General features: G+C 38.9%; 1 protein-coding gene across 2 annotated transcripts; it reads right to left on the minus strand.

Annotated features, from left to right (window-relative positions):
- Window positions 1-23,155: 23,155 nt before the first annotated feature.
- Window positions 23,156-26,843, minus strand: LOC132039562 (probable E3 ubiquitin-protein ligase RHB1A). 2 transcript variants are annotated; one of them, XM_059430042.1, is made up of 3 exons: window positions 26,580-26,843; window positions 25,575-25,672; window positions 23,156-24,187 (listed from the first exon to the last, which is right to left on the minus strand). In XM_059430042.1, exons 1-3 carry the CDS (start codon window positions 26,670-26,672, stop codon window positions 24,124-24,126), a joined length of 255 nt encoding a protein of 84 aa, XP_059286025.1. In that variant the 5' UTR covers window positions 26,673-26,843; the 3' UTR covers window positions 23,156-24,123. The 2 variants fall into 2 exon arrangements, with proteins under 2 accessions (XP_059286025.1, XP_059286024.1); XM_059430041.1 differs by having other exon boundaries at window positions 23,386-24,129; window positions 26,580-26,828.
- Window positions 26,844-27,632: the final 789 nt, after the last annotated feature.

Genomic DNA, 27,632 nt, shown 5'->3' on the forward strand with positions numbered 1-27,632 from the left:
ATATATAATCCACGCAAGTCTTGGTACATCTTCGTAGCACCTGGGTGGATGGAGTATCGCGAGCTATGAGCCTCTTCAAGAAGTAGTTGCTTCACATCACCCACCATAGGAATACACAGTCTACCATGAAAACGTAACACGCCTTCGCCATCAATAGAGAATGACTTAGCGCCCCTATTTTGCACTCGATCTTGTAGTCTAGCAAGACGGGGATCTTCATATTGGCAAGCCTTGACTTGTCCCACTAAGGACGATTGTGCCACCATACCTACAAGTAACCTGCCTTGCACTGTATGATCAATCCGAACTCCACGGTTGGCTAATGCCTGAATATCCTTAGCCATAGGTCATTCTTCAGCATTAAATCGGGCCAAGCTGCCCATAGACTTTCTGCTCAAGGCGTCTTCCACCACATTCGCCTTACCAGGATAATACAAAATAGTAAGATCATAATCTTTAATAACTCTAACCACCGTCGCTGTCTCAAATTCAGATCTCTTTGCTTGAATATGCATTGCAGACTCTTGTGATCAGTATAGATTTCACACGGCTAACCATAAAGATAGTGACGCCAGATGTTGAGTGCAAATACAATTGCGGCCAATTATAAGTCATGAGTTGGTTAATTCTTCTCATGTTTCTTTAGCTGTCGAGACGCATAAGCTACCACTTTTCCATTCTGCATCAAGACACAACTCAACCTGACTCGAGATGCATCACAATAAAGGGTGAACCCACCCTCATCAGTAGGTAAGGTCAAAATCGGTGTTGTAGTCAATGCAGTCTTTAATTTCTGAAAATTCATCTGACCCCTAGTATACCACACTTTCTGAGTTAAACATGTCAATGGAGGTGCTATCTTCGAGAAACCCTCCACAAACCTCCTATAATATCCAACTAGTCCCATAAAGCTGCGTATCTCTGTGGGAGTAGTGGGTTGAGGCCAATCTCGTATTGCTTCAATTTTCTTCGGATCAACTTAAATCCCATCTCGGGACACCATGTGTCCTGAAAAGAAAACTATGCTCAACCAAAACTCACATTTTGAGAACTTGGCATAAAGCTTTTGCTCCTTAAGTGTCTGTTGCACAATTCTCAAGTGTTGTCCATGCTCAGCCTCACTCCGAGAGTAGACCAAAATATCATCAATGAACAAAATCACAAAATGGTCTAAGTATGGCTTGAATACCCTATTCATGAGGTCCATAAATGCTGCGGGGGCATTAGTTAGCCCGAATGACATCACCAAAAATTCGAAGTGCCCATATCTTGTCCGAAAAGTCGTCTTGGAGATGTCCTCAGTCTTGATTCTCGGTGATGATAACCTGATCTCAAGTCGATTTTGGAAAAATGAGTAGCACCCTGCAGCTGATCAAATAAATCATCAATACGAGGCAATGGATACTTATTCTTGATAGTCGCCTTGTTCGGTTCGTAGTCAATGCACATTCTCATCGTGCCATCTTTCTTCTTCACAAATAACACAGGTGCACCCCAAGGCAATACACTAGGCCCAATGAACCCCTTATCAAGTAGCTCTTAGAGTTGAGCCTTCAGTTCTTTCAACTCAGTTGGAGACATACGATATGGAGGAATAGAGATAAGTTGAGTCCCTGGAACTAAATCAATGCTGAATTTGATTTCTCTTATCGGGGGTAGGCTAGGTAAATCTTCAGGAAAAACACCCGCAAATTCATGAACAACATGTACACTATCAATAGTAACATTCTCCGCTCGAGTATCATGAACGGTGGCAATAAAACCCAAACACCCATGATTAGTCATTCGGCGTGCCTTTACATAAGATATTATTTTTCCTTGAGTCATAGGAGTCATGCCTTTCCACACTAAAGGTTCTCCAGGAAAATTAAAACGTATAAGCTTAGCATAGCAATCAACCGATGCAGAACATGATGCCAACCAATCCATGCCCATAATCACATTGAAAGCGGACATCGGTAACACACGTAGATCAACTACGGTGTCCTTGCCCTGAACAGATATCACACAATCTCTATAAACTCTATCCACTAATATACTCTTCCCCACTGGGGTTTCTACCACATATGGCACATTAATAGACTCAACTCCCCATTCTAAGAATATAGCAAAAGAAGGAGATACATATGAATACGTAGAACCGGGATCAATAAGAGTATATGCACCATGAGAACCGATAGTAATAATACCTGTGACTACTGCATTAGATGCCGCGACATCCTGCCTGGTCATAGCGAAGAATCTCGGCGGTCCACCCCCTCCCTGAGCAACCTGTGCACCCTGTCCATAAGCACCCCAGGAAAGAGGTCTACCGGCGTACACCGACAATGTGTACCAGTAGTTCCCTCGCGGTCGTGTAGTAGCTCGACTAGCACCAGAATTTTCTTTAGGACAATATTTAGCAATATTCCCCTTTCGCACCATAAGTAAAACAAGCCCCATCTACCCCGAAGCAACGACCACTGTGATTTCTACCACAGTTAGAACACCTCGGATGATAACCTGACTGATATGAGCTATTACCCTTCTTCTGCATCTGCTGCTGGCCCTGTCTAGCTGAATAACCACTAGAAGACTGCACCACTGATTCTGACTGAGTAGGTCTGGACTGCCCATGATAAAAACCACTCTTGCCCCCCGATGGAGCACCACTAAACCCACCCATGTTACGTGACTTTTTGCTTTCACGCTCAACTTTGTCCATCTCTAGATGGGACTCGTAACGGAGAGCAGTGTCAACTACATTTGAATAGGTACCATATCGCACATCTCGTACTACAAGACCACGATAGCGATGCTCAAGTCCATTCACGAATCGCCTCACCTTCTCTCTCGGATCCTCAACCAAAGAAGGCACATACCTGGATAAATTTGTAAACTTGGCCTCATACTCTATAATGGTCATAGTTCCCTGCCGCAGATTATTGAACTGACATCTCATGTCATCTTGCTTGCTTAATGTAATATACCTGCTCTTAAACAGAGCTAAAAATTCTGACCAAGTAATAGATGGTAACCCTGCTTGTCAACCTCTCTGAATCAAAATCCACCAAGACTCTGCAGACCCAGAGAATAAGAAAGTGGCAAATTCCACACCACGAGTCTCCTTCAGCCCCAACGTAGTCAATATCTTTTCACAACGATCAATGAACTTCCAAAGGGTTCAATAGAAGTTGGTGAAGCATCAAACTGCGATAGCTTAAGATCCATGAAATTCTTAAACTCCTTGGATTGCCTATGCAGACCGGACAACTTTGTTGAGGGGCCAGGCGAGGTATCGATTAGCCGCAACATTCAAGCGAACTTGAGCTTGTGCTTGTGAAGTAGCACTCGAGGACACAGGAATTCCACCATGATTGGGCGTCAATGCCTCTAACACATTCAACAATCTGGTCACCACATCTGCAGGAAAAGCAATAGTAGGTGCAGCAACTAGTGCTGGTGGAGTGTTCTAAACCACTTGTTCCTGCACTTGCTCTCCGGGACGCAACTCGGGGGCCGATCCCCATTCACAACCGAGTGCCGAGGGAGTGGCACCGAGTCCCGATCCAAGCTCTAGTCTGATGAGCACCAGCTTGTCTACCACCGCGGGTAGCACTTTGTCCAGCACCACGTTTAGCAGATGAAGATGCGCGTTTCGTAGCCATCTGCGAAATAACTATTACAAGGTTAGACTTGATTCAACTCACGCACGAACGAGAAATGAAAGAAGGGAAAACTACCTAGATGTTCAGTAGCCTCAAGGTCATAAGTATGGGCGCCTATATACCCATGAACAAGACTCTACTAAACACTGCTCTATGACCCGGGACTTACAGCCTAAGCTCTGATACCAACTTTGTCACCTCCCAAAATACCCGCTAGACGTGATTGGCACCCAGCAAACACCACCCGCCAGGCGAACCATATATCATACCCTTAATCATTTACAAAAGCACTAAAAGAAAATAAGTGCAGGTTCAATAACGTTATTAATGATCAAAATGCGAAATAGTCGCCAACCAAATTCATAATCGATTTATGAAAACCAACCAACGCTAAGAGTAAAAGAATCTCTAGCCCACATCCCATGCTAAGACCATGGAGCATCTAACAAAGTTACATGAGTTTGAGTGTCGGACATATAAACCCAAAATAAAAGAAATAACTAGAAATAAACTAGATAAAGCTGAAATAGCTGCCTCCACGAATAATGCGGTGGCTCTCCTCAGTAACAGAATCCACTCACGAAATCTTCAATTACCAGCCTCGTTCTCAATGACAGTATATGCATGGACATGCGAGTAAGAGTGAGTTATACATAAATATAACCCGAAGATCCTTGACCCGTCATTTTAAATACCCTGGAACAAGTGTTAAAAAATACAAACACACAACAAGCACAAAATATTACGCACATGAATATATCATTATATAATAGCAACCAAGTCCCAAACCACTGTTTATCAAGTATATTATATATCTCAACTCAATTTACACTAAGAACCTGTCATAAACGGCAGTTAAAGAATTAATCAACACCATGAATCCACGGTAACATACATAATGTGCCAAATATGTCGAGAAGCATCCACAATGCCCCAATATAATCAAGAAGCATACACAATGCTAAGGGAAGCATACACAATGCCCCAATATAATCAAGAATCATACACAATGCTAAGGGAAGCACACACAATGCCCCAATATCATGGCTCACAGCTATATCACATCACAAAATAATTTATAAAGAGAGTTTCAGATTATTTTAAATTAAAGTATATGCGGGCCGGCCTTAAGGACTACCGATTCTCGGCGACACACGCTCGCCCCAACACATGGACCGAGACGGACAAAACACATTTTAAAATGGGTTATGAAAAGCAAGTACCCAAAGCTTAAAGTCTCACTTACCTCAAATTTACAATTCAAACACACTTCCCAATAATTCAAAACTGCGTTCTCGAGTCCCCGGATTGCCTCAAACGACACAAAAACGGATTTAGGATGGCCAAAACCCTTAGGGTAAACCACTTCTATATTTTTAGAGGGTTAAACGGTTAAAGTCAAATTTTAAAGGACAAAAACGCCCTCTGGTCAATGTGTTCAAAACCCAACAAGACATATGTTTTCGAGAAGGCCTTAATGAGAGGATTCCAACGATATACAGAAGTCTAAAATCTGACACTATTTTCCCTTTCAAATCAATGATTTTGATTGAAGAACCCTAGAGCTAAACTTTCTCAATTCCTCAAAATATGCCCATATTTCACCATAAAGATTCACCCATAATTATGTAATAAACTTAAATAAAAGATTAGAAAACCTTAATGAGTTGGGTGGAAAATCTTTATTTTTCTCCTCTCTCTTCCTCTCTTTTTCTCCCTTTCTTCTACTGCGTTTTTTTTTTATTTTTTCTCTGTTTGGCTTCTATTGCTTACCTTCTGTAATTCACGTCTGACTCTCTTATTCCCTTTTACTGTTTATTTTCTTTTTTCTTTTTCTTTTTTTCTTTTTGTGGGCTTGGACCACATATCTTTTTCCTTCTTCTTCTTCTGTTTTTTTTTTTCTAAAGGACCTTTTAATCCTCCTTTTCTTTTATTTTGTACCATTTAATTCTTCTATATTTTTTTATTTTTTATTTTGATTAAATACCAAAATAACCCCTAATTTAATATGGGTTAGTATAGTAAAATCTTTTGTATGTCATTGATCAAGGTCTTGGTAAGAAGAACAAAGGGTCAAGATGAATTCTCTTTATTTCTTTCCTTATGTGTATGAGTTTAAATAACAACTTGAGACTAACATTTGTTGCATGATCCGTTTTCTCACTATAAGGTTCTAACTTTCAAGAAAGACAAGTTAGTTTATAACCATCACATAAAAATATTTATTTCTGAATACACCTTCGGCGAATTTTTGCCATTAATACAAGATCAAGTTGTTTTCACCAAATGCATCATGACAGTCAATCACAAATTTGGGACACTTGGAAAGAGAATTTTCCAAGTCATTATAACTCTTTTTAGCTAATGAAAGGATGGCATCTTGAAGCAAGCTTATCAAGAAACCTGTCACGACCAAATTTCACTAACTCGTGGGGGCACCTACCTTTCCCACCTCGGTAGGCGAACCCTTATCCCAAAAATAATAAAACATAAGTATAGCAAAAAAAAAAACGTAAGTCTCACGATAATAATAAAAAGAAATGTGGAAGTAATGAGAATCTAACCCCAGTATCAGGTCTGGTCATACAAGAGCTCTACCAAATACTACAAGTCTGAATAATACATAAGATCTCAAATGATGTCTCGAAAATGGAAATAAGACAAAAATAGTAAGAAGAGTTTTTGAGCAACGAACGTCCTCATGCTCACCGTCAATAGACTCGGCAACAACCTCGATAATCAGCAATGAGGGGTAGAAGTAGATCCAACCTGATGCGCTGCATTCATAAAAGAATGCAGCAAGTGCAGGTCAATACAAACCACAAGTACTGGTAGGTATCATAGGCCGACTAAGACTAGCTAACGTCTATTAAGACAACAAAGCAAGATAAACACGTAAAACAACAAGGTACAAGTCAACATGAATCAATAACCACGGTACAAGTCATCACCTATGTTATAGCATCTAAACCCAACAGTGCCAAGTCTCAGTATAACCAATCTGAACCAGTATATCACAATTATATCACAGAAAACCAAGAGGTACAATCCAATGCAATATGAATGAGGAATGCAATGCATATGCACCGTACACATGTACTTCGATGATAGAACATCACATCTCGCAAAGACAACCCATGGGGGACAAGCGAAGTCCATGTACCAGTCACTCCGCACACAGCCCAGAGATGACTCCATATCCAACCAATACGCCTCATATCAGTCATTCCTCACACAGCCCAGAGATGATATACAATAAGTCTTAGAATAGTACCAGTCACTCTGCACACAACTCAGAGATGACTCATATCAAATATGCCTCAATCCAGCTGTATTTCCTTCTCACATTCCATCCTCAGTACAATAATAAGGCAATATTAATGTATCATGGAAATGAGTATGAATACGATGCAATGTAATATCTAATAGCCAATTCAATCCCAACCAGTACCACACATGGCACACAAGTAATATCAATAATAAGGCTACACAATAAGCCACAATGGAATCACAATTCTTAACTCAATATCAAATTAAAGTAAGGTACCGCAATATCATAATCATGATATGTCACTAATCACCAATATCTAATGTCTCAACGTGATGACAAGCCAATAAGTAAATAGAACAAGATAAGTCAACAATGCAACGGGGTGGCTAGCCCCCAAATCATTCAACAATGCCCACCTAAGGCAATATCCAACCCAACTTCATACCCTAAGATTTACATGCATTCTCCGACTATATCATCTAAACATACGCTTCACTAATCAAAGTCTCACCATAAGGTAAATCGTAATCTACCTGGAAGGCCGAACAACAAACTCGAATGTCAGTCGTGAGCCTTGCCCTTTAGTTGCGTCTCAAAGTAATGAAATTCTAGTCATATCTGGATTAGGAGATTAGAATCAAGAAGAACCATTATTCAAACCTTACTTATATTCAAGACCCAAATCCCAACCTATGGAATGGGGTTTATGAACTAAAAAGATGAATTTAGGAAACTATAGGTCTCAACATGAAATTAATGTTCTAGGTGATCAATTCCCATCAATTATAAGCTAGAAGAACTAACAAGTTACTTAAATTCGGATTCTAGGCAAAACCCCCAAATTTGGGTATGAACCTTAACTTTCAATTTCATAAATTAGCCACTAATTAGGAAGGAATCATGCAATAATAGTTTCTAATCATCAATTCCATGCTTAATAAAGCTAACCCAATCAATAATTCAAGGATTTATAGTCTAGAACAAAGAACCCATAAAATCCTCTTTTAATCCTCAAGTTCATAATGAAACTAGCATGATTTAGAGATTCCCTATGATGATTAATGGAATATGGAATAGCAATGAAGATGGAAGGACTTACCACAATGATTTTTCCCCAAGAAATGCCTTGAAATATTTCCAATTGCTTTATTTTTGGGGTGGTATTGAATGAAAGACTTAGGGCTTACAACACACATTTAATGAACTCAACTGCCCGTCACCCGCTTCTACGCCCACTCTAGCGCTACAACGATCCCGCTTCCGCAGTCCCGTGATTGTTTCTGCGGTCCTGCCCAGATGCACAAGCCGCTATAGCTGCAGGATCACCACTATAGTGGTACCACTGCCACGGTCCTGGTGCCGCTATAGCGGGACACCAGACACCAGAAACCCTAGAAGTTTCGTCACTAAACCCAAAATTCTGACTATCTCCTAAGCCTATATGCTTATAAACCATATAAGCAGATGTACATAAAAACACGCTACGATTGCACTCGTGGCCTCGAAATTCCGAATAGAGGTCTCGTTGACCTAGACAACCCCGATACCTCAAAATTAACTTCCCATCTCAAGTCCCAAAATGCACCCGAGTGCATTGAGAACCAAATCGAATATACACACCAGTTTTAAAAGACCATCTGGATATCTCAAAATCGACAGATTCTCGAAAAAGGTCCATTTACCCTAAAGTCAACTTTTAGTCAACTCTTTTTTGCTTTACGACCAAATTTCTCACAAATTCATCCAAATCATATCCAAGGATCTCGAGAAGTATGTCAACGGACCCCCTGGGTCAAATGTGAGCTAAACAAGCTGCGAAAGGGTCAAAACACCAAAAAGGCTATAACGACCAAACGGGTCTTTACATAAGATAAATATTAAACAATCGCTCGTCCTCGAGGGACGAAGGGAAAAGAACAGAAAAGTACCTGAATCGGCAAATAACTGAGGATATCGGCTACGCATGTTGGACTCAGTCTCTCAAGTGGCCTCCTTAACAGGACAATGCTTCCATTGCACCTTCACAGAAACTGTCTCATTGGACCTCACTTTCGAACCTGCCTATCCAAAATCGCAATAGGCTCCTCCTCGTAAGTCAAATTCTAATCAAGCAATACCGAGTCCTAACGAAAAATATAAGTACCATCAGCATGATACCTTTTGAGCATAGACACATAAAACTGGATGAACGCCTGCCAAGCCTGGTGGCAAGGCCAACTCATAAGCAATATCACCCACACGATTAAGGATCTCAAGTGGCCTAGTATACCTCAAACTCAGCTTAACTCTCTTCCCAAATCTCATATCACCCTTTATGGGTGAAATCTTCAACAAAACCTGATCACCAACGGCGAACTCTAAATCTCGGACCTTCTGGTCCGCATACATCTTCTGTCGACTCTGAGCTGCCAAAAGCTTGGCTTGAATCACCCACACCTTCTCAAGAGACTCTCTCTCAATAGATCCGTACCCTAAGGTTGAACCTTAAATGCATCAAACCAACCAATCGGAGATCTACATCTCCTACCATACAAAGCCTCAAAAGGCGTCATTTCGATACTAGAGTGATAACTGTTGTTATACACAAACTCTGCCAACGGCAAGTACTGATCTCAATGACCACTAAAGTTTATAACGCAAGCCCTCAACATATCCTCGAGCACCTGAATGGTCCGCTCGGACTACCCATCGATCTGAGGGTTAAAAACTGTACTAAGATCCACTCGGGTACCTAACTCAGCCTGAAAAGCGCTCTAAAAATGGAAAGTGAAGATAGTACCCCGATCAGATATGATAGAAATAGGAACCCCCATGCAACCTCATAATGTCATGAATGTACAACTTGGCTAACTTCTCCACGGTATAAGAAACCTGAACTGGAATGAAATGAGCAGACTTAGTCCACCGATCAACTATCACCCAAATCGAATCAAACTTACCCAGGGTCTTCGGAAGACCCATAACGAAATCCATGGCAATCCTCTCCTACTTTCACTCAGGAATAGGCATCCTCTGAAGTACACTATTGGGTCGCTATTTCTCATATTTAACTTGCTGATAATTCCCACACTTAGCCACAAAATCAGCTATATCCCTCTTGATACGGTGCCACCAGTAATGCTGCCTCAAATCATGATACATCTTAGTCGCCCCCGAATAAATGGAATATCGAGAGATATGGGCCTCAATCACAAGTCACCAACATGAGAAATGCACATGCGCCCCTTAATCCTCAAAGTACCCTCAGAATCAATCAGGACCTTCTTGGCCTCACCCCGCAGAACCCTATCTCAAATCTTGTTCAACTGAGCATCCTCAAACTGATGAGTCCTGATCTGCTCTAAAGAGGACGATCTCGCCTTAACTCAAGCTAAGACTTTTCCTGGGATCAAAATATCAAGACGAATCAAGCTATTGGCCAGAGTCTGAACCTCCATGGCCAACGGTCGCTCGAAAAGAACCAAAAAGTCTAAATTCCCCATACTCGTGGCCTTGCGACTCAAGGGCATCAACAACAACATTGGCTTTCCCTGGATGATAAAGAATAGAGATGTCATAGTCCTTCAGGAGCTCCATCCGCGCTGCTTGAAATTAAAATCTCTCTGGGTAAACACGTGTCGAAGGCTACAGTGATCGATAAAAACCTCACAGTAGATGCCATACAAGTAATGCCTCCAGATCTTCAAAGATAAGACCACAGCTAGCAACTCTAAATTATGGGTAGGGTAATTCCTCTCATGGATCTTTAACTGATGGGAAGCATAGGCTATGACACTACCCTCATGCATCAAAACTGCACCCAAACCCATACGGGATGCGTCATAATAGACTGAGAAATTCTTACCCTCCACGGGTAATGCTAGAATTGAGGCTGAGGTCAAAAGGATCTTTAGCTTTTGAAATCTCTCTTCACAATCATCGGACCACTGGAAGGGAACATCCTTCTGGTCCTTGTTATACTTTGGAAGATTATGAGATTTTATATTATTATGCCATAATTCGTTTAGCATAAGTTTGAGAGGAGGTTATATGGCTCCTTTGATAGTTAATGAAGTTTTACATAAGTGTTAAAGAGGTATCATATCGATTAGAGGTCAAACGAATCGAAAAGAACGCATCTTCGTGAAAATTGGAGTTTGTGGGCAGTTTGAGGCAGCATATTGAGTTTGTTGTGCAGAAAACTGGCCATAAACTTGCCATTTTGGGTGAAATCACTGCCCAACACCACCCCAAGGTTTAGTGGAGAGATGCGGCCGTAAGTTACAACTTGTTGGGCTGCATCTCCATAACAAGTTGGGGCGGTTCAAGGGCTTTTTAAAGTTCTAAAAGGTCCCATTTCATATATACACTTTCCATACTCCTCTATATACCTTATAAGAGTGTTCTTGAAGGTTCTCCATCACCCCCAAATCATTCCAAACCATCACGAGAGAAAATCAAGCTCTAAAACCTCAAGCTAACCCATGAAAGATGATTGTCTTTGCTTCTATTTGAAGTTGTGGTGAAATTGGTCTTGGAGTAAGTTTTGGGAGGTGAAGTTCTTCTAGTATAAGGTATGTTCTTTATCTTATTTCATATGTTGAGTGACTTGAAGTTTTAGCAAGTCTTAAAAGGAAGAGAATCATAGTAGAGAAATCACAAGGTATCAAGTTGAAGATGATGTCTATGTGTTGATTTTGAAAGGGAATTTTGGATTGATTTAAGTTTAATTTGAATATAAGTTCTTGGCTATGGTATTGTTGATGCTTTTATTGTTGTTTTGGAGTTTGGTAGAAGTGGATGATATAGGGGAAGTGCTGCCCAATTTTCGCTAGCTCACCAATTAATTTAGTTTAAACTTATGAGAGTTTCAATGACTTGACCCTAGTATGAATCATCTTGAATGTAGATTTAAAAGCTTGGGAGGATAAGCATTAAGTAGTTAAGGAGACGACAAGGTATGTTAAGGCTATACTTTTTTTTCTATTGGCATGATCACATTGATAAAAACATATACAAATGTCCTCTATAATGACTCCATTCCTAGAAGTATTAGAAGTTTATGGTTCTTGATGTTCTTATGATATTGTTGACATTTGTCTCATGATTATTGATTTTTATCATATGGTTATTGATGTTATTCATTGATGTTGTTCCTCCAAGGTGAGATATGTCCATGAAGGTAGTTCCATAATGGTAATCGGAGGTTTACCAACCTTATGTCACTCTGATAGAGTTGTAATGTTTCTTTGTACTCTTATGCATGTTTATATATATATATATATATATATTATATATATATATATATATATATATATATATATATATATATATATATATATATATATATATATATATATAGCTATTTTCTCATACCAAGCAGCGCTATAGTCGGTCGGGTACGGCACCTATTGTGCACACCACTGCAGTTAGGTACGGATGACACCGAGCCTTAATATGACCGGGTACGGATGACACCGAGCCTGTATGGTCAGGTACAGTATTATGATATATGTATATGTATGAAAATGTTTTTTTAAAAGGAAAAGCATGCATGGTATCCGCCTTAAGAGGCATTCAGATGTACAGGTTATTTCTCTTATCTCTTATTACTTTCATGTTTTCATCATATTGTTTTCCATGCCTCACATACTCAGTACATTATTCGTATGCGACGTCCTTTTGTTTGGGGACACTGCTTTCATGCCCGCAGGTAGACAGGGAGACAGACCAGACCCCTAGACTGCCTTCTCAGCGATTATACAGGAGCACTCCACATGTTCCGGAGTTGCAGATTAGCGTGGTATGATTCTTTTGTGTGCATGTGGGTATGGCGAGGTCCTGTCCCGTCCTTATTATGTTATGCACTCTATGTAAAGGCTCGTAGATATATTCATACAGTTAGATGTCTTGTGACCTTGTCGGTCCTTATTTTTGCTATATCATTTTGGTATTCTTGTCGACTTGTATATATCGGCACAATTGATGATGTATATACGTGCATATTTCTTTTGGGCTTATGTTTCTTACAGTTTATGATATCTCTCAGTTAGCATTATGGCCCACTCAGGTATGATTATGTGATGTACGTATGTCATGTGGTACTCGGTAGGTTAGCTCTGGGTGCCCGTCATGGTCCTCCGGTTGGGTCTTGACAAATCTAGTCAATGATGAAGCAATAGTAGCGAAACCCTTCACAATTCGACGGTAGTAACTGGCCAAACCCACGAAACTATAGATCTCGATCAAAGTAGCGGGCCTCACCTAATCCCTCACAGCCTCAATATTCTTAGGATCCACTATGATGTTGTCCTTAGACATAACGTGGCCCAAGAACGCCATAGACTCTAACCAAAACTCACACTTTGAAAAATTAGCAAACAAACTATTCTTCTTCAAAAATCCAAGCACTATGCGATGACGGCCCTCATGATCCTCTCTACTCTTGGAATACACCAAGATATCATCAATAAACACAATCACAAATGAGTCAAGGAATGGCCTAAAGATGCCATTCATCAAAGTCATGAATGCAGCTGCGGCATTGGTAAGCCCAAATGACATAACCAAAAACTCATAATGCCCATATCTCGTCCGAAAAGCTATCTTCAGAATATCCTCGGCCCTTGAGCCCAGTGTCACACACATGATCCAGATAAGCTAAACACCCCTTGTTGACTAATTTCTTTGCCTGAAGAAAGGAAATAATCTTCTTCGGAGCAGGACTAAAATAATCTTCTTCGGAGCAGGACTAGGAGTACCCCTCCACTCAAGTCTAGGAATGCCCGGCATGGCTAAAGTGGCTGTCTTGGCATGACAGTCCAAGATCGCATGATAAGGAGAAAGCCAGGTCATACCTGTCACGCCCCGAACCATGGCCTGGGCAAAACACGGCACTCTGTGCCATACTGCATGTGACCGAGCGAACCACATGGCTTGTTGAATCATTATGAGGCATGCATGAGCGGAAATATAACATGAATATGATGAGCTTTTATAAAACAGGAGAATCATAACATTTATAAAATACTGGTTTAAAACATGAATGCTGAAATAACATGAGTTGAGCCAAAAATGGCTAAACACCTTACATGTCTAACATAACTAAACTGACTAGTCTATGAAACCTCTAATCATGAGTCTTGACTGGAAAACGTACTTGCTAGGACAAGGCCCCCAACATACCTTTAAATGCATAACTAATAAAATAAAGATAACTGACTAAAACCCCGAATGAGGTGGGGCTCACTAATAAGCTGATACGAGCGAATCCTACTGAGCAGATGTGGCGTCCTGTAAATCCGTACCTGCATCGTGAAATCCAGGCTCCCGGGTAATAAAAAGGGACGTTAGCATATTGAATGTACTGGTATGTAAAGCAACTGAATGAAATAACATGGGATATGAAAATAACATAATAGAGACTGAACTGAAACATGATCATGAACATGAGTACATATACATAAATAACATGTGTAAAGTATCGTGAGTAGGGAGAGCGAAAGAATATAACCGACAACATGGTCCGGGTACTTGCGTCCTACAGTAGCGAACACCATACCTTGCCGAGAGACATGAGATTTAATAATATTATGAAAGGATCAAATATTATGAGAGATCGTCCCAAGCATGGGTGGAGCGATCCTCATCCTACGGTAGCTACGTAGTTTCAGGCTGTTTGAAGCCTTCTCGGTAATCAATGCAACTCCCAAAAATATGAACATGGAAGATAAATGGCACTTGCTGCCCATGGCTTTTCATGAATCATAACTTGCATTTAAATGGATATCATTTGTATTATTCTTGCATGAACTTATAAAACATATATATAGCTTTTCTTGAAAATATCATAATAGTTCATAACCTTACATGTAAGAACCCATGGAATGCAAGGTATGGGTTTTCATGGATTACGGACAGATTCTCAATAATCATAATGATGTATCAAGAACACAATGAAAAATTTATAACAATTTAATACATAATATAACATGGGGCGGACCTAGTGGTTATCATGAACATACGTTAAAAACCTAGTTTTCGTAAAGCTTCATACTTTATGGAAGAAGAAGAAGCGTGGGGAAGAACAATGATGTTCCCACACGTAGATAGCAACTCTACATACGTGGTAATGCTCCAAACTTGTATGAAAAATCTATTCTTGGAAGAAGAATCCCAAAGCTTAAGTCTTGAATCGCTTTAATTGGGTTTTCCTGAAAACCCAATTAAGAACGTTGAATTTCTACTTAATAATCATGAATGTATGTTGGAATTGACTTGGAATGCATTGGAATAGGCTTACCTTAAAGTATCTTGAAGGTGGGGAGAGAAGAGCTTCGTCCTTAGGGATTGAGAGACTCCTTCAGGGTTCTTTTCCTCAGAAAAATTGGTTTAAAACGAAGTGGGAATGAATATAACTAAGTTAGGCTTTTAAAAAGTCGTGTTCGGTGCGCGGATGCACAGCTGGAGGCCCACTTCGTGCAGGTGATCGCGCAGTGAAGGCAGTAACACTACCTCTTGAAGGGCACTTCGCGCATCTGAAGGGCACTTCGCGCAGCACTTCGCACAGACTACGCAATGTCCAGTAAAACGGGCATAACTTCTAGTACACAGCTCCCTTTAAGCTCCATAATATATGGTTGGAAAGGTATTTCAAAGGCCTACAACTTTCAAGGAGGACGTTTTCCCAAATTCCTTATATATTTTTTCGCATACTCATTTTAAGTGAGATATAGTGCAAACTCATTTGAAAAAATGCTCCGTAGGGTAGCTTCCGACTTTCCTTTGCTCAAGGACTCTTGTCACGACCCGACTAGGGGGCTATGACGGGTACCCGGAGCTAACTACCGAGCACCACTCATTATGCTAGTCATCATACCCAACCTGAACATACACAATCTCGAAGGCAACATATGCTGCATATATATATATATATATATATATATATATACACCTACAAAAATGATATACGAAATATATACCGATATATCCATAAGACATTAACTACCCACGTATCCGTATCTACGAGCCTCTACTAGAGTACTGTGACACAAGGACGGGACAGGACCCCGTCATACCCGAATATATACACAAAATAATATGACCATAAGTAGCACCTCCGGAGTAGTGGAGTGCTCCTGTGAATCCGCTGATAAGCTCCTACGGGTCTGCACCGTCTCCCTGTCTACCTGTGGGCATGAACACAACGTCCAAAAAGAAAAGGACGTCAGTACGAAAAGTGTACTGAGTATGTAAGGCATGAATAATACTAACATAGTAAGGAAATTATGAAACATGAGGCGAAGATATAACCTGCTTAGCTTTTAAATCGTTAACCCACGTCCGGGTTACCATCACACGCCGCCCACTAGTGGTGTCATGTCCAGCCCTCTAGGCACGGTGTAATCACAAGCAACCTGCCTTAGCGGTGACATTTCCGGCTATCTAAGCGCGGTGTAATCATAAGCAGCCCGCCTTAGCGGTGTCATGCCCGGCCATCTAGGCGCGGTGTAATCTTATCATCATATACTCATCATATAGCATACATTCGGAATCAATTAAAACTACAACTCTATCTGTGTGACGTAAGGTCGAGAACCCCCGATCCCATTATGGAGTAGTCATGATCATCGTATCTCACGTTGAAGGAACTAACATTATAAGGTGAGTCTAGCAATAATGAATAACATCGACGACTCATTGGCTTCGTATGAATGTCATATCATCATCATCATTGTATTCATATCACGTTTCTTATCTTCATTTCATGAGAAGCTCTTTATAAACATTGACTCATAGTTTCCGGAATGTAAGAAGGTCATGGAAAGATAAAGGAAGTCATATCGTAGGAATCATGCCTTAGAAAGGAAGGGACTAGCCTCACATACCTTTTCTCCTTACTAACTTGTCGACTAAACGCTTCCTTCCAAGTTTGTAATTCTACATTCAAGGGAATTCATACTAAGGTTAGATAATCGATAGCATACTTGAAGCTAAGCTAAAGCTAATGAAAATTGGGTAGCATTTCCTTTGTTTCTACTACTCTACTTCTTCCATGTGATATAGCAACTCCTAAGCATCAATAACACACCCACAATATCATAATCAATAAACTTTATTAAGTTCGACATCATCCAATTCTCAAATCCCCTTTCACAGTCATTCATAACCATAGCCATATTATAACACCACATTTATCCTCATATAATGCTTCTCCAATATTATTAATATCATTTATAACAAGATCACACCCATAACATCTCAAGAATTATGATTCACATCAAACTACTATTCAAGAATACCATTAATTCACCATTGAGCTCCATATTCTACCTTCTTCCATAATCTAAGTCTTTCAACCATTAAATATTCTAAATAACATGAAATGATCATAAAACTCACCTTTGATTGTGTAGGAATGGGTTTTGGATGGAGATGCTTCACTTGGAGAAAACCTTAACTTCAATTCCAAGAGATTTATTGACTTCTAGCAACTCTAGAGAGCTTCCTTACACTTGATTTCCTTGGATGGGTGATATTGATCCTTGATTTCCCTTAAATTCTTGTAGATGAAGTGTGTGGAATATTCTAGAGAGTTGGAGAGAGGTGGAGAAGTGAGAAAAATAAGAAATTAGAAGTAGGAACATGTATTTATACTTGAAAATTATGCAGCCCGTCAGGACTTATACGAACCCTTATACGGTCCGTATAAGTGACCGTATTTCACCATTAGGGAAAACACCTTTTCTGTTGGGGGTTATACGGACCCTTACACGGACCGTAAGTTATACGGACCATATAAGTGGTCGTATAACTCCACTTCTCTGAAATTATTTTCGTCGTTTCGTTTGATCCCCAATCCTTGTGGGACCTTCTTAGCACTTGTTTAGCACTTCATTAACAATCTAAGGATCGTTATAATTCTTCCTCAAGACACTATTAAATCCACATTAGCTCAGTACTTTGCACACCCTTCTTCAAAACATGACTTATGCTTGACATTCTTTAACGAACTTTCTTCTCTTACCTTAAATGTCTTTGGAACCTTAATTAGAACCGTTAAGTACTACTTCTTACTTGTAGAAACATCATATACTCTTGTCCTGCGTTAGTCTATCTACCATATGACAACATGAAATTTTTTGAGGTGTAACAACTCTTCTCATGTCTTGATTGGGTTTCAAACACCATTTCTACACTACTCATATTGGGTTCATTATACCCCGTCTTACGAGTCAAATCTTAGCCCGAATGCACGAGGCGTTACAATACCTAAAATAATACGAAATCCACTATATCAAGTATCATCAAGTCTACCTACGTGTCATAACTCATAAAAGTAACCAAGCACGACGGATAGACTCAATCAAACACAACAGAATCATCTACTGGAGTAGACACATGAATAGGCACAGCTATGCTATCACAAGTCAAGTCCCAACCAACAGCATGATATGCAGACACATATGAATAAGTGGATCCAGGATCAAATAACACAAAAGCTGCTCTATGTCGGACAGAAACAGTACCTGAAATGACCGCATCTGAGGCCTCCGCCTCGGGTCTACCTGGGAATGAATAACACTGGGCCCCACCACGACCAGACTGTCCAGACTGTGATCCACCTCTCGAACTCTGAGACCCACCTCTACCGGACTAGGAACCACTCTAGAGTCTGTGAACCACCGCGGGCTGACTGAGTACTGCCTCTCAAAGAAGTACCACCCCGGCTACTTGAAGATGTCAGAGTCCTATAGAACTAATAACCCTGCCTGGATCGAGGACACTCTCTAGCAGAATAACCAGGCGATCCACATGTAAAACAAGCTGTAGAAGGCGAAGCCTGATGAACTGAAACTGAAGACCCATCTGGAACAACTCAGTCTGCTGGTTGAGAAAATGAGCTCTCAGAAGCTCTCTGCCTGGAAGGCCTACTAGAAGAAGTTTGCAATGCTGACTGTACAAGGCGGCCGGAATAGGACTGATACTACCTAGAAGACTGTCGGCGCCCCTCGAGCTGGAACCACTATAACCCCCAAACTGTCTCTGCCTCTTCTCACTAACCCCTCCAAACGAGCGGGCCTTGGCAGCCTCAACTAATGACGCATGCTCAACAATGGACTGGAAGGAAGCACCCATGGCCTCAAACTAAAGGCATGGAATCTGAAAAGAAGTAACGATCCCACCAATAAATCATCGAATCCTATGGGCTCAGTAGGAAACAAGGTGCTAAATAATGGGCCAAATGCAAATAGCGAGTCACATAAGCATCAACAGATAATCCCCTCTGCTGTAAGTGTAGGAACTCATCTCTACGTGCCTCTCTCAAGGCATGAGGCACATACTTCTCAAGGAAGGTCCGATGAAACTGTGTCTAAGCAAGTAGAGGAGAACCCTCTGGTCTGCAAGAAATGAAGTACCTCCACCAGGTCTTCGCGTCTCCGTGAAACTGGTATGACACAGAATCAACCCCGTAGGTCTCAACAATCCCCATCTTGTGCAATAACTCGTGCATGTCCAATATAAACCCATATGCATCCTCTCTAGAAGTACCAGCGAATCTCGGCGGATCCATCTTCCTGAACCTCCCTACCAGCTCCTGATCTGTCAAAGTCATAATAGGGCCTGTCATGTGTCTAAGATCATCTCCCGACGCTAGCACTGCATCCATCCGTGGAGCCACAGTCGCAGCAGGGTGCCCTGCACGAGTCTGCCTCTGCTCGGGGGTCTGTGCACCAACTCTAATCTGTGATCCTCCGCTCGGAGAAGTAATACCAGCGGCAGCCTACAGGGCATCCAAATGAAGTAGAATACGAGCCATGGTGTCCTGAACTGTCTGATCTGAAGTGGCCTCGGGGTGTGCTCATGCAGGATCCATATTATCCCCAATGGCTTGGTCTCGACTGGCTGAAGTTCAGGCTCAGGCTCTGGAGATGGAGATCTAGCATGCCATTTCCCAACCGCAAGAGCCCTGCCCCTGGATGGTGCAGCCCCGCGGCCTCTAGCTCGACCGCGTCCTCTAACTATCGCTCGTCCCCTGGTGTCAGTCGTTGCTACGAGCTCCGGCACCTGATTTTAGGCTATCGTGGTTCGAGTCCTCATCATCTGTGGGAGAAGAGATATGAGTCAGATACCAATTCGATTGTTCCGATACCAATTAGAATAAAATAGCACGAAAGAATGAAAGAATGTTTAATTTCTAAATGTCCTATAGCCTCTCGCAGATAAGTATGGAGCTCATCGTACCGATCCACAAGACTCTACTAGACACGCTCTTATATTATAGACCGGGTAACCTAGAGCTCTGATACCAACTTGTCACGATCCAATTTCACTAAGTTGTGCAGGCACTTACCTTCCCCACCTCAGTAGGCGAACCCTTATCCCAACAATCAAAAAACGTAAGTATAGGGGAAGAAAATAGAATAACGTAAGTCGCACGATAATAATATAAAGAAATGCGGAAGTAATAAGAATCCAATCCAGTATCAGGTCTGGTCTGACAAGAGCTCTACTAAAAACTACAAGTTTGAATAATACATAAGATCTCAAATGATGTCTCCAAAATGGAAATAAGACATAAATAGTAAGAAGAGTCTTGGGGCAGCGAACGTCCTCCTGCTCACCCTGAATAGACTTGGCAGCAACCTCAATAATGAGCCACGAGAGGTAGAAGTAGATCCAACCTGATACTCTGCATTCATAAAAGAATGCAGCAAGTCCAGGTCAGTACAAAGAACAAGTACTGGTAGGTATCATAGGCTGACTAAGACTAGCTAACGTATATTAAGACAACAAAGCAAGATAAACACGTAAAACAACAAGGTACAAGTCAACACGAATCAATAATCACGGTAAAAGTTATCACCTATGTTATAACATCTAAACCCAACAGTGTCAAGTCTCAGTATAACCAATCTCAACCAGTATATCACAATCATATCACAACTATATCACAGAAAACCAATAGGTACAATCCAATGCAATAATGTATGAATGATGAATGTAATGCAAATGCACCATACACATGTACTCCGACGATGGAACATCACATCTCGGCAGCACAACCCATGGGGGACCCGCGAAGTCCATGTACCAATCACTCCACACACAGCCTAGAGATGATTCTGTATACAACTAATACGCCTCACATCAGTCATTCCGCAGACAGCCTAGAGATGACTCGATATACAATATGTCTCAGAATAGTACCGGGCACTCCGCACACAACCCAGATATGACTCGTATCAAATATGTCTCAATGTATCTGTATTTCCTTCTCACTTTCCATCCTCAGTACCATAACAAGGCAATATTAATGTATCATGAAAATGAGTATGAATACGATACAATGTAATATCAAATAACCAATTCAATCCCAAACAGTACCACATGGCACACAAGTAATATCAATAATAAGGCTACACAATAAGCCACAATGGAATCACAATTCTCATCTCAATATCAAATCAAAGTAAGGTACCGCAATATCATAATCATGATATGTCACTAATCACCAATATCTGATGTCTCAATGTGACAAGATAAGTAAATAGAACAAGATAATTTAATAACGCAACGGGGTGGCTAGCTCCCAAATCATTCAACAAGACCCAACCTAAGGCAATATCCAACCCAACTTCATACTTGAAGGTTTACATGCATTCTCCGACTATATCATCTAAACATACGCTTCGCTAATAAAAATCTCACCATAAGGTAAATCGTAACCTACCTGTAAGGCCGACAACAAACTCGAATGTCAATCGTGAGCCTTGCCTTTTCGTTGCGCCTCAAAGTAATGAAAGTCTAGTCATATCCGAATTAGGAAATTAGAATCAAGAAGAATCATTATTCAAACCTCACTTCTATTAAAGACCCAAATCTCAACCTATAGAATGGGATTTATGAACTAAAAAGATGAATTTAGGAATCTATAGATCTCAACATGAAATTAATGTTCTAGGTGATCAATTCCCATAAATTTTAAGTTAGAAGAACTAACAAGTCACTTAAATTCAGATTCTAGGCAAAACCCCCAAATTTGGGTATGAACCCTAACTTCCAATTTCATAAATTAGCCACTAATTAGGAAGGAATCATGCAATAGTAATTTCTAATCATCAATTTCATGCTTAATAAAGCTATGCCTATATATCAGTTGTGTAACTTAATGACTAGCTATCAATTTGCAAGGGCAAAAGGTCTACAATATTAAAGAAAAACTTGGTTCCCTTGATGCTTCAACTTATACGGTCGCAACTCTTAAATGCTTGATCATTGAAGTAAGATTATTCATGTCTCCCTATTTCTTTCGCGAGCTTTATCCTAGTCACATTTGTGTATGCTAAATTGAGATATGGAATTGGATTCAAGAGTTAGGATTCAAAGTATAGTTTACCTATGTAATTTTATGTTGTTTCTGTAGTTTTTGGTTACTATCAGGTTTAACTTTTTTACGCATAGCATCAGATGTGGTCCAATAAAAACTACTGCTTTCATGGTTTAACAAATTTTATTCTCTCCGATATTGAAAATTCATATCAAAAACCTTAATTTTCACTCCTAGCTAACATGTAGGACCTTGTTCCCTTTCTCCGATTAGTGATAAGAACGGAAAAAATCAGCTCTTTTATTTAGAATTGGAGAAGAAAGACTGATCAAAGTCTAGGTAAGCAATTATCACCGTTATATTATTACTTTGTTTAAAATTATAATCAACAATTTGTATATGTCCCTTGAAAAACATAAGTGTGATCTAAATATATATTTTTAGTTAATAAATTATGATGGAAAATATAGCAATTTATGCTATTTCTCAATTTACTAATTACGCCTGCACTCTTTAATCTTCAAATATTATTTTATTAATTATTATGTGATTTTAAAAGTTTGCACCGAATAACATGGGATATATGTGCAACGCACGTTTTCAGAACTAGTAATATAAAAAATGTGTACATAATCGATTCACTTACACAGTAATTAAATATAAATTTTAATGATAAGTATTATTTTCTCTATCCCAATCGATACAGGACTTTTTTCTTTTAGTCAGTCTCATAAAGAATGACACCGTTCTATAACAATTTAACTTTAAACTTTCGACTTTACCCTTAATGTGATGATTTAAAGCCACAAAAATATCTATCACTTATTTTAGACCATAAATTTCAAAAATCTTTCTTTCATTCTTAAATTTTGTTCCAGTCAAATACCTTCACATAAATTAAAGAAGGGAGTAATATACAACCTGATAAACATGATAACTAAACTATATTGATAGTGCAATTTCTTTTGATACGGTATCATTTTCCATTGGAATATATCCCTTTTGTTCTTTCAAATAGATTACTGCTTGGTGTAACAAGATCTCCCATCCCGCTCCTTTCCAGTGCAAATTCCTGCCTCTTCCTAGTGCAAACCTGTAATCTAGATGCCTAGAGAAGGAGGAAATGCTAAAGTACCAAATTAACTGAAAACACTATGATACAAGGAATTCATGTCATAATTTATAAATCTAATAGTAATATGTTAGTGAGGTCCAAAATATCTCACTTCTGTAGCAATCAAACCAGTAGTAATAGCACTTGCTAGCCACTTTTCAACCTTGTAACTAGAAGTCCAAAATGGATTGTTGCAGAGTTTGTCACTTATGAAATTTCAAATTCCAAGGCCGAACCTCCAAGATGTCGTCCTAAAGTTTCACTTGTGATATTTAAAACTCCATGACAGTGGCTATTTACGGGGGCTGAAAAGTGGCTATTTGTGTATTTTACCCATCAAACCGCTGACTTTTAAAACACAAAGGTTGGACTACTTGATCCAATGATACAATCCTCTTATTTAAAACTTCATATTTACAAACCCTGTGCAATCCATACAATCCTCTCATTTAAAACATCATATGTACAAACTCTGCATAATCCATTTTTTCAAGTGACAATCTCCATTCTGCAGCAAGGGCAATTGGTATAATTCTCTAACCATGGAACCAAACAACTTGAATGGAACTTGTGGTCACATTGCAAATGCATTAGGTTATCACCAACCTTGAATTGGTCCAAGCAAATGGTGCATTCATCCTTTTCTATATCCTTCCATTGCTTTATTACCCTGCTAAATTTCTTTATCCCATTTTGCTTCAGTCCAAACATCTTTTTCTGCTGCAATGTATTTGATTCAGCTTGCCCATTTTCAACATCTTTAATTCTTTCTTCTTTACTTTTAGTCCTGTTTGGAATAACCACGATGAAGTAGTATAAGCTCACTGAAGAGGCTGACAACATAGCTGAGATCACATTAACAAAAAAATGTTTTAACTCCGAACAGAATATCAGGATTTTTTATTGAGATGCATCCCTTAAGAAAAACAAATACATGGTTGTTGGCATAGAAAAAACTTAAGAACATCCAGTGCTTATACTGAATCAACTAATACATGAAATGTATTTTTAGATACAATTTATCATATGGATAATTAATGCATATTACCACCTGAATTTATCACTTAACCATGATAAAGAAACGTAGTTAGGCGTGAACATTGAGTGTAAGCAGGTATTTTCTGTTATCGGTTGTAGAAGAATGAATTGTGTTGCATTGCATTCCAGGTATATGTATTTAATGTTTATAAGGTATTGAATCAAATCTTCTCTAACCCTATCATTGTACAAGAATATTCTATACGATGAAATCCATAACTCTTTCTTCTTTGCTTCCATTCCTGTTTTCAGTAACCGGAATGAAGAAGTATAAACTAAATGAGATCACATTATAACAGAAAATATTTTAACTAAGGACTGAATATGAGGGTTAAGCAAGCCTTGAGAAAAACAATCACTTGGTTGTTGGTAGGAAAAAACATACCTACACTGTTGTCCATACCGAATCAATAGATACGTGACTTGTCCTTTTCACATACAATGTATCACTTGATCATGGTTAATCTCACATAAACATGATACAGATAAGATAGTTAGGTGCAAATATCCTGTGCGAGTAGGTATTTTTCATTATTGTATCCAATAAGTGATGGAAGCCTTTATCAACAAAATATTATAAATGCTTGAACATCCACAATAGGAAGACTAAACCAGTGATTTCACACAGAGAATGACGACCCCACATAAGTTCCAAATACTCATGCCGTGTTACCAGAAAGTTGACGAGTAAGAGTGAAGTAATTCTGTACGTCATATAAATACACACCATCTCTATTCACTACAGAGATAAAAAAGTTCAGTTATGCATAACTCAGTTAGAATGCACCAAACTCAGTTATGTATAGAGAGATGTCCAGCTCACTTATGCATAGCTGCCTGTAATTGAAGTTAACTATACCTACAAACAGTTAGAATGGGCGGAACTCGTTATCATCCCTCTCTCACGTGCAAGTCACTTGCAGTTTGTCCATTAGTTTTAGCTTTTCTTTGGTTCATTCCATTACTCGAACTAAATCCCCTCAAGTTTGCAAAATCAAAAGGTACCCAAAGCTAGTTAAATATGGAAGATCCAACACGGACACAAACATTTTTGGAGAGTCCGTGCAACATAACAACTACACATCCTCCTCTTAACATGTTTAGGTAGCAATTGACCTACAACTTTTGTCCAATATGGGAATATTTTACCTAAGTTTAGAGGAAAATTATTTACAGAACAAGCGTAAAAATTACCTTCTTAGCCTGTGATCCAATCTCTGCTTGGCTTCTCTAGCTTTTTCACCTAGATTCTCATCATTATATCCATGGCTTCCTATACTTCTTTGCTCTATCTGCTCATTGAAATGCAAAACACAAGAATATATCAGTTAGTTCTTTCACTCAATTCACATCAAAATTCTCCAAAAATGTGAAGAGGTGTGGGTTTTGTGGTGGGGCGGATGCACAAAGGCAGATGCAGAATATAAAGTTTATGAGTTCCTGAAACGACAGAATTTAAAGTTTATGTGTTTTACGAAACCTCAAGTTAATATATAATAATAACTTAATTCAAAGTCAACTATTTATAGATACTTTGTGAATGTTTTATTTAATACATATACAAAGGTCTAGGCAAAAGCTACTAAGACCCCGTTTGGATTGGCTTACAAGTTGGTCAAGCCAGCTTATAAGCCATTTTTAACTTTTTGGGTGCTTGGCAAAGCAAAAAACTGCTTAAAATAAGTTAAAAATTGTTTAAAATAAGTCAAAAACAGAAAGTTGGAGAACCCAACTTTTTTCTTTTTTGCTTAAAAGTCATTTTGATTTGTCCAACGATTTTACTTTTTCATGTCTTATATTTTCTTCTAATTCCAATATTACCCTCACCACTAGAAAAAAAAAGTGTTTAACAATACTTGTGTACCAAACTAATCAACAACTTTTTTTTTATCCAAATACGTAATTACTTATTTATAAAATAAGTTTCACCATTTAAAAAGTACTTTAAAAACTTATACTAAAAAGCTACTTTTTTTCAGCTAATCCAAACGGGCTCTAAGTGAACCCATACCTCATATTCTGCATAGCCAGAATTTTTAGTAACAAAGATTTAAAATATAAGATAGTAAAACACAAAGAAGCCAGGGCCAACATCTAACATCAACTATAGATAGATGAAAAAGAAATTTAATTTATATACACAGTGTTATTTTTTTATTTTTTTTTATTTTTACTAAGTTCAAGATTTGAGTAGCATACCTTAGAAGAAACAGAAGGGGTAAGTGAATCAAATGATCGGAGCTGAAAACCCCTCTTTGTAATACAAAGAATTCCAAGAAACAAACCAGACATTTATGATTGTGATGTTATATGAGATAAAATTGTGGACATGGTATTTTAATTTCTGTACAAGCTTTGTCTTTTGGGCGGTTGGGCAAAAAAGTATTAGTATAAGTATTGAAGCAAAGATGAAACTTTAAGAAAGATGAAAGCGATTTTGGCACACTAAGAAGCTAACGTGTCTAAAAATATAGTAGTTAATGCTTAGCGACTTGGACATAAGTTATTGGTTTATTGATCACCGCCCAACTGAAACTGGATAATGGTAAAGTAATGTGCACAAATGCTTACATGAATCAGCACTATTTTAATCAATAGTATGATATTTAATTAAACCATGTTTAATTATAAGATATTAACTTGTGCTTGCAATGTTAATATTAATACAATTAAAAATATTAGAGTTAATGGTCAAAACGCACCCGAACTATCACTTTTTTGCGAGTTTCACACCTCAACTATAAATCGTTCCCTTTTACTATTTGAACTATTATATTTATGTATTAAAACACATCTAGTTAAGTAAATGATAATAGTTTAGGTAGAAAAAGGTAACAGTTGATAGTTGGTCTAGCCAGCTCAAGGTGTCTTTTAGGGCCTGTTTGGAAAGCCACCTAGGTAATTGGAATTGAGTGTGATTGGTTGTAATTACACGGTTTGACCTGTTTGTTTGACCAAGTAATTACACAGTTAGGTGAAAATTGATTGTAATTGAGAGGGTGTAATTAAACTCTCCAATTCTCAAAGGGGGTTGAGAATTGGGTGTAATTATACCCTATAATTACAGGGTTAATTTTTAGTGTTTTTTTTTCTTTTTCTTTTAAATTTATTTTTTATTTCTATTATTTTAATTTCTTTTGATTTTTAATTTATTTTTCATTTCTATTATTTTAATTTCTGTTTTATTTTTACTTTTTAATTATTTTTATTTTTTAAAATACATTTTCTTATATTATTTATTTTTTATGTGCT

This window comes from Lycium ferocissimum, chromosome 12, assembly GCF_029784015.1.
Source record: "Lycium ferocissimum isolate CSIRO_LF1 chromosome 12, AGI_CSIRO_Lferr_CH_V1, whole genome shotgun sequence".
Taxonomy (NCBI): domain Eukaryota; kingdom Viridiplantae; phylum Streptophyta; class Magnoliopsida; order Solanales; family Solanaceae; genus Lycium; species Lycium ferocissimum.